General features: G+C 37.6%; 2 protein-coding genes across 4 annotated transcripts; one reads left to right on the forward strand and one right to left on the reverse strand.

Moving 5' to 3' along the window:
- Positions 1–204: 204 nt before the first annotated feature.
- LOC116143949 (sarcoplasmic reticulum histidine-rich calcium-binding protein) lies at positions 205–3,403 on the forward strand. 2 transcript variants are annotated; one of them, XM_031429394.1, is made up of 3 exons: positions 205–316; positions 1,198–1,280; positions 2,057–3,403. In XM_031429394.1, exon 3 carries the CDS (start codon positions 2,116–2,118, stop codon positions 3,145–3,147), a length of 1,032 nt encoding a protein of 343 aa, XP_031285254.1. In that variant the 5' UTR covers positions 205–316; positions 1,198–1,280; positions 2,057–2,115; the 3' UTR covers positions 3,148–3,403. The 2 variants fall into 2 exon arrangements, with proteins under 2 accessions (XP_031285254.1, XP_031285255.1); XM_031429395.1 differs by having other exon boundaries at positions 2,091–3,403.
- A 345-nt stretch (positions 3,404–3,748) lies between these two features.
- LOC116143944 (fruit protein pKIWI502) lies at positions 3,749–12,018 on the reverse strand. Of its 2 annotated transcripts, none has more exons than XM_031429389.1 (5): positions 11,356–12,018; positions 4,815–4,914; positions 4,638–4,733; positions 4,468–4,548; positions 3,749–3,937 (listed from the first exon to the last, which is right to left on the reverse strand). In XM_031429389.1, the coding sequence occupies exons 1-5, from the start codon at positions 11,916–11,918 to the stop codon at positions 3,875–3,877; spliced, it is 903 nt and encodes a 300-aa protein (XP_031285249.1). In that variant the 5' UTR covers positions 11,919–12,018; the 3' UTR covers positions 3,749–3,874. The 2 variants fall into 2 exon arrangements, with proteins under 2 accessions (XP_031285249.1, XP_031285248.1); XM_031429388.1 differs by lacking the exon at positions 11,356–12,018 and adding an exon at positions 5,335–6,046.
- Positions 12,019–13,548: the final 1,530 nt, after the last annotated feature.

Genomic DNA, 13,548 nt, shown 5'->3' on the forward strand with positions numbered 1-13,548 from the left:
TTAATTTTTTTAATATATTGTGACCGAAGCTCACAATACGAAACGACCACGTTTAGAATGAAGACCACGGCAGTTGACTAAACGCGTGCTGGGCCTGAGCGTAAACAACAAGGCCTGGCCCAGGCCCAGGACTAAGTACCAGAAAAAAACGCGCCAACATAACCATGTGCGCGTGTAAATTTTAATAAGAAATTAATAAATTAGTGACCAAACCATAGACGTTTCTGGAAGGGAGCGAAGTCAAGCCCTAGTTTTAAAGCAAAGAAGCCCCCGACTGGCCAGATCTTTCTAGCTCTTCTGTTGATCTCCAATTAAGGTACTTTTCGTTTTCGATTCGCCTTTAAGGGTTTTGATTTGAATTTAAATTGTAATTTGTAGTGTTTGTTTGCTTGTCAATTGATGCCGTTTAGGGTTTTTTTTTTTTTTTTAGTGGAAGCTAATTTTTTGCGTCCTTTTGGGTTTAATTTGTGATTTTAAGCTTTATTGTTTAATGGGTTTGTGATAGAAAGATAGGTTTTATGGTTTCTTTGTTATATTTTTTGCAAAGTTCTTGGCTTTAGCTTAATATATTTTGTAATCTCTAGATTTTTTATTTTAGTTGCTTTTTATATGTTAGAGCTTCTTCTAGCTTTATTTTTTTTCTTTTGATTTCGTGGTTTATTGTGTTAATGAGTTGGGTGATAAAAGCCCAATCTTTAAGGGTTTTTTTTTTTTTTTTTTTTCCTTTATAATTGTTATATATGGTTTGATTTGTTATTCTTGTTATTTGAAGGTGTCAATTTCAATCGGTTTTGCCATTAGGGTTTATGCGGTTCATGGGTTTAACAAAGAAAACTCCCTTTTTAGGCTGTTATCAGAGATCATCGCTTTATTCTGTCATGACTCTTCTTTTTGCTTGTTGCTGTTAAAAACATTTATTTAGTTTGTTGATTGTGTTTTACTCGTTAGGGTTTTGTGTAGTTTTGATTTCTAGTGTGAAGAAAGGATTTTGATAAACTTTTTTTACTTTTAGTTTCAGGGCATTTTGATCGAATTTATGTTTTGATTTACAATTTAACTTTGGACATTTAGAGCCTCTTAAATTCGTATTCTTCTGTTGTTTCGATTGTCTTGATCTTTAAGGTGTATAATTGTTATTTAGCTTAGATCAGCAAGATTCGGGACCGGACCATAAAAATTTTATTTCATTGTTTGCAGATCTGTTTCGTTGGTCTGGAACATTCTGAGTTTGGGCATTTGAGCTAGGTCTTCCGTTTCAAGATTGTGCCAGTTCATATAAGGTAAGAAAGTTGAATCAAATTTGTTTAATCTTGTTTGTTAATTAGATATCTGTTTTTCTTTTTTTATTTTTATTTTTTCTTTCCTTCTTGTAGTTTGCTAATTAATTATCTAAATACCGTAGATATGCATAGTATTTTCATGCAATGAGTTGTTTAGCTTTTTCTTTTTGATAAGTGGAATACATCACATGTTTTAATTTTATAGAAGATATATGTGATTCAATTTTTTATAACAGAAAACATGGGTGAATTCTTTTTTTTAAATTGGAGCTAGAGTTCTTTCAGTTTCTCTTTAAGTTTGAAATAGTTACTCATGAAGCGACAAGATTGTATGAAACTTCTAGATTATTTTCTCTTTCATCTGAGCTTTGGACACGATCATAGTGGAGTATTATGGAGGATAGAACTTGTGGAATAGAGAAAACGTTAATCCTAAGTTGTGTTAATCACTGAGACTTTTGTTTGAATTTGACGGAATGGTTAGTGTTTGGCATTTTATGAGATGAAATAGTCTAACTTGGTTATTTTATGTCTGAATTTTTAAATGCCTTTTGTTTTCATAATCTTTGTCATGTATTTTGGAAGTATTCCTAATGGCTGGTAGTGTAGCTTCATGTTAATTTTAATTTTGGTTTGATCCTAGTATCTCATAATGATCACAAGATTGTTTTTGACATGTATAAATGTGTACTCTTACTAATTACATACAGCTGTCAATTTTATTATGATTTAATTTGATGATAGAAGAGCTAACATTGTTTTTTCTCTTCTGTGAGATGTACATTCAATCATCATCATACCAACATGCAGGAATTGAGCTGGTTTTTATATATAAATGGACTGCAAGAAGTTCATCCAGTTGGTTGAGGAGAAAAAGAAGAGAGCTTTGGAGAGGAAAGAGGCCCCTCTAAAATGGGAGCAGAAGCTAGAAGCTGCTGCAAAGGCGAAGGCTGATGCTGAAGCCAAGGAAAAGAAGTCAAAGACTGCAAAGCATAAAAGATCTGTGTCTGATTCTGATACTGACAGTGATAGTGATAGCAGTGATGAGGGTAGAAGGAGAAGAAGAAGAGACCACAGGAAGCACAGAAAGCATGCCCACTCTGATTCAGGTGACAATGAGAAGAGGAGGGAGAAGAAATCGAAAAGAAAGCCAAAGCGACGATCCTCAAGCTCAAGTGATGATAGCAGCGATGAATATGAGAGTGGATCTAAAGAAGAGAGGAGGAGAAAACGAAGCCATAGAAGACACAGGCATAATGATTCAAGGTCAGATTCTGAGAGTGAATCTGAAGAAGAGAGGAGAAAGAAGCAAAACCATAGAAGACACAGACATAATGATTCGAGTTCAGATTCTGATGCTTCTGATTCTTCTAGTGAGGATGGTAGAATCCGAAGGAGAAGTCGTCCAAGGCAACACAAACGGCATCACAGATCTGAGTCTAGTGCTACAGATTCTTTGGCAGATGAGGACACTCGCTCGGTGAGAAGGAGAAATCATACAAAACATCATAAGCGTCACCGACGGTCACACAGTGTGGACTCCAAATCATCTGATTCTGATGGCAACAAGCATGACTGCAGAAGCAGATCCCTAGGGAGGTCATCAGATGATAACAATGGAGAAGCAGATAAACAAACAAGACACAGAAGCAGCCAGCATCATCACCACCACCATCACAAACACCGTCACAGTCACTTAGATGAGGGTAACCATCACCATCACCATCACTCAGATACCGACAAAAGTCCACATAACAACTCAGATGACAAGAAAATTCAGTTGCTCTCCAATTCTGCAGAATCCAATGGAAAGCACCAAACAGAACACACGTACAAAAGCAGTAATAATGGTGCTTCTGAATGTTAAACCATGTAGGGATATTCATTGTCATGGCTCATCATGTTACTGGATTGTTACCTTTTCCTTTGTTTGTATCGTAAAACATTGATTTGGACAAAGTATTTATATGATTGTTACTGCAACTTGTGGAGGCCTGATGCCATTTATTATCTAGATTAAATTTTTAGCATTTACTCTTAGTAGGGTTCATAAATTCTGAACAGTTTGTGCTTCCTGTGATGATCCAAAATGAAATCATCTCATATTTGTTTATCTTATTGAATTTTATGGCTCTATATCTCATATATAGATTGTTGTGGCAATGTGGCTTCAAGCATAATTCGTCTATTTATTGAGTAGGTTTTTTGTATATGGTCGTCATTCCATATTATTTCACATTATGGTGTGCTGTAAATTTAAATGTTTATCCTTCATTTTGTGTGGGTATATGGGTTTTGGTTTCTGAAACATTATCTATAAGATGTGAAAACATTACATGAAATAAGCTTTTAATACATAAAAAGGTATGTTCTAACATACTTGTATATAATATAATTTTATAATTTAGTTGCTGGAGACAGCTCTGGTTTGACGATTACAACATATATATACAATGATGCTCAAAAACTGCAAAATTGGATTTTATTAGCTGGGAGAGAAATTTGATCCTCAGCAGCACTTGGAAGAAAGAATCACTACCAACTGTAGCTCAACAATAATACAACAATTTATAGTAATCCCCTATGAATTTCTGTTAGAAGTTCTTCAATATCTTCTCACTCGACACTCCTTCCTCTACAAGAATTGAAGTTACTTCCTGCAAAGTAGACGACAAACAACTTGGATATTACTTCTTCCAGAATTTAACAATTCTAATACTTACATTAACCAATTGAACACAAAACTTACTATATAAAGATAACAAGCGAATTATTTATCAGAATTTCATGTAATGGGCAGAACCATTGGAGGAAAACTGACCCAGCTAGCATATATGATTTATCTAGATGATTATTTCTTAGCAAAAACTGTTCCATTATTCTCAACTAGACAGTCAGTAGTGGCTTACGAAGCAACCAACATCTCCAAATAAAAACCTAATCCATGAACTTTGTATTGTTGTTTAATCTGTGAGCTTATGAAATTATCACATAATCCTTCTAAAATTTCCGAAAGGTGCCAGAATCCCCATTTAAAAACCTAGTATTCTCAGTAAACAAGTCATGCTGTTTGCAACAAATTTGCCATAGGAAAAGTCTCACTCCCTCACAGCAGCTCAAAAACCAAGTTCAATCAAGAATTGACATGAAAAAATAGTGAGAGATTTCAACACAAACGGAAGCATACCTCAGCCATCTGTTTTTGCCCACATAGAATAGCACCAGTGCCCTCAGGGCTATAAATCTGCTTGGCTCTAGCAAAAGCAGCCTATAAAAACCGAGGTGTTAGCAGCTCATAATTCTAAAAGCTGCTTGTATAACAACATGAAAGTGTACACAAGCACACACAGAATCTACCTGTACATAGCCAGTTTCACCAGACCAATTCCCATCAGGTTGCGATAAAACAGGCACAATCTTAACACCAGAAGCTTCCCATTCTTTAAACCTATCCTATAAAACAAACAAACAAAAGGTCATAAACCCAACTCAACTCACACAAGAAACATAATTCTAACAGCGTAGTGAACAAACCTGATAAGCCATTCTCTTGAGGCTTCTAGCTCCATAATAGAGTCTCACATCAGGTCTGTCATTCGCACTAAATCCTGCTTCTATAAGCGACCGGATTGGACTGCACATACAAAATAACAAGTCATGAGCAAATTCACAAAATAGCCATATATCAATGGTACAATTGGCAGTCCTACTCTACTGTCAAAAGCTCATTTTTTTTCTCGGGAAATTTATCAAACGCTTTAGGAAGCACAAATGCACTTCGAAATTCAACTTAAACAACCAAAAACTTCATACGATTTCATACTATCTATAAATTAACTATATTTAGTTGAATCAACGAGTTTCATTTACCCTATACAGGGTTTTAGTAATTTACAAACGTTTAGTAGCAAATAATCTAAATTAAAAAAAATATATATATATATTTTTAAGCAAAGTTCTAGCATAGATATCATGTAATTAAGTAATTAAGCGGTAATATTACTGAAAAATCCACAATTTTCATTTTCGAACAAACTGAAATTACGAATCTGACCTAATTCCCGATCCGGTAGCGAAAATTACAACCGTTGGATACGCATCAGGCGGCTGGATTCGATCGATATCGAAACCTCTTCCCATGACTTGACTAATCTCAACAACATCTCCCTTCTTCAACCCACACAGCACCTCCGCCGTCGAACCAGTTATACTCTTCACAAGGAACTCAAACGAGCCACTCGCGGACGCAAATGACGGCGGAGAGGCGATAGCGAGAAAGGTCGGCTTGGCTACGTCGGCGAGACGGAGCTGGAGGTACTGTCCCGCGTGCGTGTGACCTTCCACGAGATCCGGCGCACCAGAGACGTCTATCGATATGTGGAACAGCGACTCGGCGGCAGGGGAGACTTCGGAGAGCGGGACTGGAGTCCAGACGGTGGTGTCCTGCCGTACGGCTGCGGCAGCGACTGTGGCGAAGTACCGACGGCGAGGTTTAAGGTGTAGAGGTTTTAGGTGGTGGGGGAAGGTGGGGAGGCGGCGCAGGATAGACATGGGATGGCGGGAGGGGCTAAGGTGCGCATGGGGGAGGGAGGGTGATAGAGAGAGAGTTAAGGACATGTTTGGGTCGGTTGGAAGAGAAAGATTATATGACGAACTGAGTGTTTGGTGGCGGCGGCAAAGGTGGTCGGGAGAGTTTTGGGTGATGAGGTGGCGGGTTTTGGTCAAAATAATGGGTTGAGTGGACCTTTTTAGATGAGATCCACGTGTCGTGTTGAGGTTCGATCCAGTTAATCTGGAGGATAAGTTGGTTTTGATCGATGATTGATTGAGGATTTGGTTTGAGTTGATCGTAGCCGTTGGATCGATAAATTTTATGGGTAATCTGTTCAAAGTAGTTTAATCAAATCTAAAAAAAATCATGTTTCACTACCACCCAGAGGTTTAGCGTGATATCACTTTCCCCCTCAATTTTGAAAGATTAATTAGCTTTATTATTTAACTGAAAAAGTATAGAATAATTTTTTAAACCCTAAAAAATTCCCAAACCGCCTTTTATCTTTCTTCCCCATCCCAAAATCCTCCGGCCCCAATTTTCTTTCTGTGCCGTAACCTTGGCTATGCACGCCCCAAAATCCTCCACTATAATCACCACTACGTGCGTTTCATTCTCTTCACTCTTATCTTTGTTTGCTTTTTATGAAGTCCCACCGGGAGCTAGAGCTTGCTATCTAAGAATTGCTCCATGGATCTCATTGGAATTGTCTCGGCCTCCACAAAATCAACCACCACCACCGCTACTGCATAAAACGCCACATCTACAACCCCACAACAACGGCAACTACATCTAAAACCCAATATGCCTTGTCATCCATCCTCACCAATTTCTTATTCTCCTAACACCCAATTGTTATCGATAGTCACCAATTTCTTATTCTCCTATGAGACGGCTCTCCAGTTCGAACTCGGCCGTTGTCACGGTTGAGTGTACGTACAATTACCGCTCTTGTAGAGGCATAAATTCAACAACTGACAAGAAACATACATAACACTCATCCCTTTATATTTAACCATTTTATAAATCAGAGCCAATTCATCTTCATAATATGGAGCTTTATTTGAACTGGACATGTTCGCTCGAATGTGATCAGAAACTTTCATAACAATATCCCCAGTGGTCTCTGTTTCACTTTCCCTTTCACTTTTCTGTCAAATGCCCTTACTTAGATAGGCGTTTCATATCCTCAGGCACACGTCTCAGATCTGGAGTCTGAATATATGATCAGTTGAATTAAACCGAGAACCACTCCAGCACCATTCCAATCTGCCATTGTTAACCAAATATAATAGTATTAGATCTTACTGCTAAACTTTCATAACAAACTTGTGTTTGTTGCTAAGTGTGTCTACCGTCGATGGAACTTTATGGGATGGAATAAGGAAAATACTGCCGCCTCATTCTGCGCAAATTCAAATTGATATATTTGCTGTTCAGTTACTTTTAGCTTAATGATGTTGTTGAAGCATTGTGAATCAAACTTATGAACATCCCAATGAATTTCTGGGTGTATTCAGCAGTAAACATCACTGACTTGCAGCAAAATGCTAGGAGCATACCTGAACAATCAAATCTCATGGTGGCAGAGAACCATCGGATGATTTTGTTCTCAATCTAAATACATTCAACAAATGACAAAAAAGAATAACATATGGAAATTTAATGTCTTGCAATAATAAACAAGATTAAAGGAAACACGGAGCAATATTCAGATTCAGAAAAATAGAACAATGATCTGGCACTTAAAAGGACTTTGTCAACATCAGAATTCAAGAACACATTGTGCAGTCGTACACACAATAAAACAAAATAAGTTATGATAGCAGTAAGAAATGATCATGAGCAGTAGTTTAACTCATTTGCCAAAAAAAAAGAAAAAGAAATGACCATTTACTAATTAAAAAAAAAAAAAAAAAGTGGTTGTGGTGTGTGTTCTGGAATCAAACTACAGAACATTTTAAAAAAAAAAAAGAAAACCAAAAATCATAATGAATGGATTCTATTCTTGCATCACTCTAAACCATGCTTACAACCCACATTTTAGTCATCTTGTGAAGTTCTATTTATATCTTATACAGCTTCAACACCTCAGGAGCTTCCTCTTTATAACAGTCCACAAACTTCTCCCGGAACAACTTCTCTCGATTCTCAAACAATTTAGGCAAGTGAAGGTTTCCTTTACCAAATCTTTTGACAACAGAAACTAGAAAACAGGTGCCCCTTAGAACAATTCTCTTTTCCAGGCTCAATGTAATAAGTCCTAGGCGTTTGACAATAACTGAAGGCTCTGAACCCATTTTACTGACAAAAATCCATTACTGCCATAATCTTATCCTCAGATGCCATCATAAACCATGGATTCCTCCCAAATGCTTCAAAAACCTTTTCCTCAGGCAAACTCCATTTCTTATAGAAAATTGCAATTTGGATTTTACAATGTAAGGATTCTACAAATAATGCATCCGTGTTTCTACACAATGATCATTTTGCCTTTTCTGAAAGATTCAACTTCTCTTGGTACAGCTTCAATAACTGGGGAGCTTCATCATAAGAATTCACAGATTTCTGCAGGAAGGTGTTTTCAGGGCACTCAAACATATAAGTCAAACTATTTATCTTCTTATTGATCAAACCTTTCGATAACAGAAACTGAATTACAGCAGCCCTAGGTATAAGCCTCTTCTCCAAACTCATTGTAATAAGTACTGGGTGTACCGAGATAATGGAGGAATCCCAACCCATCTTGTTCACAAAAAAGTTCATTGCCGCCGTAATCTTATCCACAGATGCAATCATACACCATGGGCACTTTGAAAATGCTGCTAAAACCTCTTTGTCAGACCAACCCCATGTCTTATAAACATCGAGCTTCCTTTCCCACAGCGACTTGCTCATTATTCTTTTCGCGACAATGGCTAGAACAAACTGTATCTTCAAAGGACTGATACCCATTTCCTTGACTTCCTTCACAATTTCTTTAAACTGATCTGATTTCACTAAGAATGAGTGAGGCCAATGACACAAAAACGTGGAAATCTTGGCCTCAGGCACACCATAATATCGCAAAATGTCAATCTTAGGTGCTATATAAGTTTCAAGAATGCTTGGAGAGCTTTTAATAGAAGTAATAGCCTTTTCACTAGATTGAAGCAAGTTACTGAGGTAATCAAAGGAAGGGATTATATGGTTTTTTAAGCTCCTTTGTAAGATATTAGGGCACCGACATAAAAGTTTTGCAAGGTCATGACTTGAAATGCCTTTGGAGTGAAAAAACTCAAGTTTTGGCAAAAGGGTTTTCTCAGGATTGCACAAAAGCAGATTTGGGCGTTTTCTGATGAGGTCTGAGATTTGGGTTTGTGAGAAGCCACTGCTCTTGAAAACGTTTACCACTAGGTCTGGTTTTTCTGAAGTATCAAATTCAACTTCTTTGGATGCCTTTAAAGCAGATTCAGAAGACAACCCACATGAATTAATAAGGTATGAGACGGTAAAAGATTGTTGATTTGAGTTGGTTGAGATGTATTTGACAAAAATTGGACACGAAAAATCTTGAAATTTATTAGTGTTTAATAAAGCTAAGTTAGCGTATCTTCCATGACTATGAAGTAAATTTCTGAAGAGAAAATTAAACATCATAGTTGCAAAAGTGACTCAATAAACTCACCTATGCTTGAGAGTTGAGAAAATTTCTTTAAAATCTCACCATTAAACTTGAAATCTTGGACAGCTGAAGCCGTGAAGGTAAAACCCTGGTAAGTTCAGAATTGCAGGCAGACCTAAAGTATTTATCTGTGGTCCCACTGAAACGGCAGCCTATCATTCAAATTAGGTAGTGGTATAATTTTGGCAATAGACTTAAGAAAATTACACCCCCTTTAACTTCTAAAATAACTTGTGTCACCCATAACTGCAGAAAATACCAAGTACACCCCCGACCCTTAGAATTTTCCGGTAAATATTAGACTTCAATCACCTATCAGTGAGTTTTACAAAAGACTTTATACAAAGTAATATGAAACTACTCATGCATTGCCATATCATTTATTAAATTGATTTTTTATATTAATTCTTACAATTATAATCTAACACGTCAATTATATTATTCAATGGTTAGGATTCATTATTTAAATTATTTTCCTTTTTTTACCACAAAAGATACAATTTTTCTTTTATTTTTTCTAATAAATTAATTATTGTAAACAATTGCTTCCCGTGTAAACCAATACACGAACGAAATTTCTTTGTCTTCTACTAGAGACGCCATTGTCATACAGTAATCCGAGTTAAAAAATAAGTGACGAATTTCCTTTTCTTTGGGACCAATTAAGTGACTGACTATCATATAACAGATGCTCACAAGATACAGATAAAAAAAAAATAATAATAACAACAAAATACTGGGTCCACATTGTGAATATTTGCATATATTACTGCAATTTCTTGTAGTTTGGTTGAGTTGTGCTGTGTGCATCCACATTGTGAAGTGAAGTTCTTGTAGTTTGGGTGTAGGAAAAACAATGGGTCCTAAAAGATCAAGGAGTGACTGAAAGACAAAAGGCAAGAGTACCACAGGAGTCAGGTTGAACATTTATCGATTTGTAAGTATTGAAGCCAAAGAAAGATACGAGAAACAATCCCAAAGAATGAGAAATTTTGTTGAGGAGCGCGGGATGTGTTTTGGAGATACACAGGTATATGGAATTACATAATCAATTAGAGCACTAGGATGGTCCCAATTTTGTAAGGAACCCAAAAGTCAAAACGCTTAAAGGACTTTGTCAACATCAGAATTCAAGAACACATTGTGCAGTCGTACACACAATAAAACAAATAAGTTATGATAGCGTAAGAAATTCATGAGCAGTAGTTTAACTCATTTGCCAAAAAAAAAAAAAGAAATGACCATTTACTAATTAAAAAAAAAAAAAAAGTGGTGTGGTGTGTGTTCTGGAATCAAACTACAGAACATTTTAAAAAAAAAAAAGAAAACCAAAAATCATAATGAATGGATTCTATTCTTGCATCACTCTAAACCATGCTTCAACCCCATTTTAGTCATCTTGTGAAGTTCTATTTATATCTTATACAGCTTCAACACCTCAGGAGCTTCCTCTTTATAACGTCCACAACTTCTCCCGGAACAACTTCTCTCGATTCTCAAACAATTTAGGCAAGTGAAGGTTTCCTTTACCAAATCTTTTGACAACAGAAACTAGAAACAGGTGCCCCTTAGAACAATTCTCTTTTCCAGGCTCAATGTATAAGTCCTAGCGTTTGACAATAACCGAATATCTATAAATTAACTATATTTAGTTGAATCAACGAGTTTCATTTACCCTATACAGGGTTTTAGTAATTTACAAACGTTTAGTAGCAAATAATCTAAATTAAAAAAAATATATATATATATTTTTAAGCAAAGTTCTAGCATAGATATCATGTAATTAAGTAATTAAGCGGTAATATTACTGAAAAATCCACAATTTTCATTTTCGAACAAACTGAAATTACGAATCTGACCTAATTCCCGATCCGGTAGCGAAAATTACAACCGTTGGATACGCATCAGGCCGCTGGATTCGATCGATATCGAAACCTCTTCCCATGACCTGACTAATCTCAACAACATCTCCCTTCTTCAATCCACACAGCACCTCCGCCGTCGAACCAGTTATACTCTTCACAAGGAACTCAAACGAGCCACTCGCGGACGCAAATGACGGTGGAGAGGCGATTGCGAGAAAGGTCGGCTTGGCTACGTCGGCGAGACGGAGCTGGAGGTACTGTCCCGCGTGCGTGTGACCTTCCGCGAGATCCGGCGCACCAGATACGTCTATCGATATGTGGAACAGCGACTCGGCGGCAGGGGAGACTTCGGAGAGCGGGACTGGAGTCCAGACGGTGGTGTCCTGCCGTACGGCTGCGGCAGCGACTGTGGCGAAGTAACGACGGCGAGGTTTAAGGTGTAGAGGTTTTAGGTGGTGAGGGAAGGTCGGGAGGCGGCGCAGGATAGACATGGGATGGCGGGAGGGGCTAAGGTGCGCATGGGGGAGGGAGGGTGATAGAGAGAGAGTTAAGGACATGTTTGGGTCGGTTGGAAGAGAAAGATTATATGACGAACTGAGTGTTTGGTGGCGGCGGCAAAGGTGGTCGGGAGAGTTTTGGGTGATGAGGTGGCGGGTTTTGGTCAAAATAATGGGTTGAGTGGACGTTTTTAGATGAGATCCACGTGTCGTGTTGAGGTTCGATCCAGTTAATCTGGAGGATAAGTTGGTTTTGATCAATGGTTGATTGAGGATTTGGTTTGAGTTGATCGTAGCCGTTGGATCGATAAATTTTATGGGTAATCTGTTCAAAGTAGTTTAATCAAATCTAAAAAAAATCATGTTTCACTACCACCCAGAGGTTTAGCGTGATATCACTTTCCCCCTCAATTTTGAAAGATTAATTCGCTTTATTATTTAACTGAAAAAGTATAGAATAATTTTTAAACCCTAAAAAGTTCCCAAACGGCCTTTTATACCCTTTTATCTTTCTTCCCCATCCCAAATTCCCAACGCCCCAAAATCCTCCACCCCCAATTTTCTTTCTGTGCCCTAACCTCGGCCATGCACGCCCCAAAATCCTCCACTATAATGGCCACTACGTGCGTTTCATTCTCTTCAATCTTATCTTTGTTTGCTTTTTATGAAGTCCCACCGGGAGCTAGAGCTTGCTATTTAAGAATTGCTCCATGGATCTCATTGGAATTGTCTCGGCCTCCACAAAATCAACCACCACCACCACTACTGCATAAAACGCCACATCTACAACCCCACAACAACAACGGCAACTACATCTAAAACCCAATATGCCTTGTCATCCATCCTCACCAATTTCTTATTCTCCTAACACCCAAATGTCATCGATTGTCACCAATTTCTTATTCTCCTATGAGACGGCTCTCCAGTTCGAACTCGGCCGTTGTCACGGTTGAGTGTACGTACAATTACCGCTCTTGTAGAGGCATAAATTCAACAACTGACAAGAAACATACATAACACTCATCCCTTTATATTTAACCATTTTATAAATCAGAGCCAATTCATCTTCATAATATGGAGCTTTATTTGAACTGGACATGTTCGCTCGAATGTGATCAGAAACTTTCATAACAATATCCCCAGTGGTCTCTGTTTCACTTTCCCTTTCACTTTTCTGTCAAATGCCCTTACTTAGATAGGCGTTTCATATCCTCAGGCACACGTCTCAGATCTGGAGTATGAATATATGATCAGTTGAATTAAACCGAGAACCACTCCAGCACCATTCCAATCTGCCATTGTTAACCAAATATAATAGTATTAGATCTTACTGCTAAACTTTCATAACAAACTTGTGTTTGTTGCTAAGTGTGTCTACCGTCGATGGAACTTTATGGGATGGAATAAGGAAAATACTGCCGCCTCATTCTGCGCAAATTCAAATTGATATATTTGCTGTTCAGTTACTTTTAGCTTAATGATGTTGTTGAAGCATTGTGAATCAAACTTATGAACATCCCAATGAATTTCTGGGTGTATTCAGCAGTAAACATCACTGACTTGCAGCAAAATGCTAGGAGCATACCTGAACAATCAAATCTCATGGTGGCAGAGAACCATCGGATGATTTTGTTCGCGGTCTAAATACATTTAAAAAATGACAAAAAGGAATAACATATGGAAATTTAAT

Source organism: Pistacia vera, unplaced genomic scaffold (assembly GCF_008641045.1).
Source record: "Pistacia vera cultivar Batoury unplaced genomic scaffold, PisVer_v2 Contig435, whole genome shotgun sequence".
Classification (NCBI taxonomy): Eukaryota; Viridiplantae; Streptophyta; class Magnoliopsida; order Sapindales; family Anacardiaceae; genus Pistacia; species Pistacia vera.

Bases quoted from the DNA above. Each gene is read 5' to 3' on its own strand.
- LOC116143944 (XM_031429389.1), bottom strand. From the start codon at position 11,918: ATGTCCTTAACTCTCTCTCTATCACCCTCCCTCCCCCATGCGCACCTT. The intron at 4,915-11,355 runs GTCAGATTCGTA...TTGTATGTGCAG, and splicing joins GCTACCGGATCGGGAATTAG to TCCAATCCGGTCGCTTATAG. The intron at 4,549-4,637 runs GTAGATTCTGTG...CGGTTTTTATAG, and splicing joins GTGAAACTGGCTATGTACAG to GCTGCTTTTGCTAGAGCCAA.
- LOC116143949 (XM_031429394.1), top strand. From the start codon at position 2,116: ATGGACTGCAAGAAGTTCATCCAGTTGGTTGAGGAGAAAAAGAAGAGA.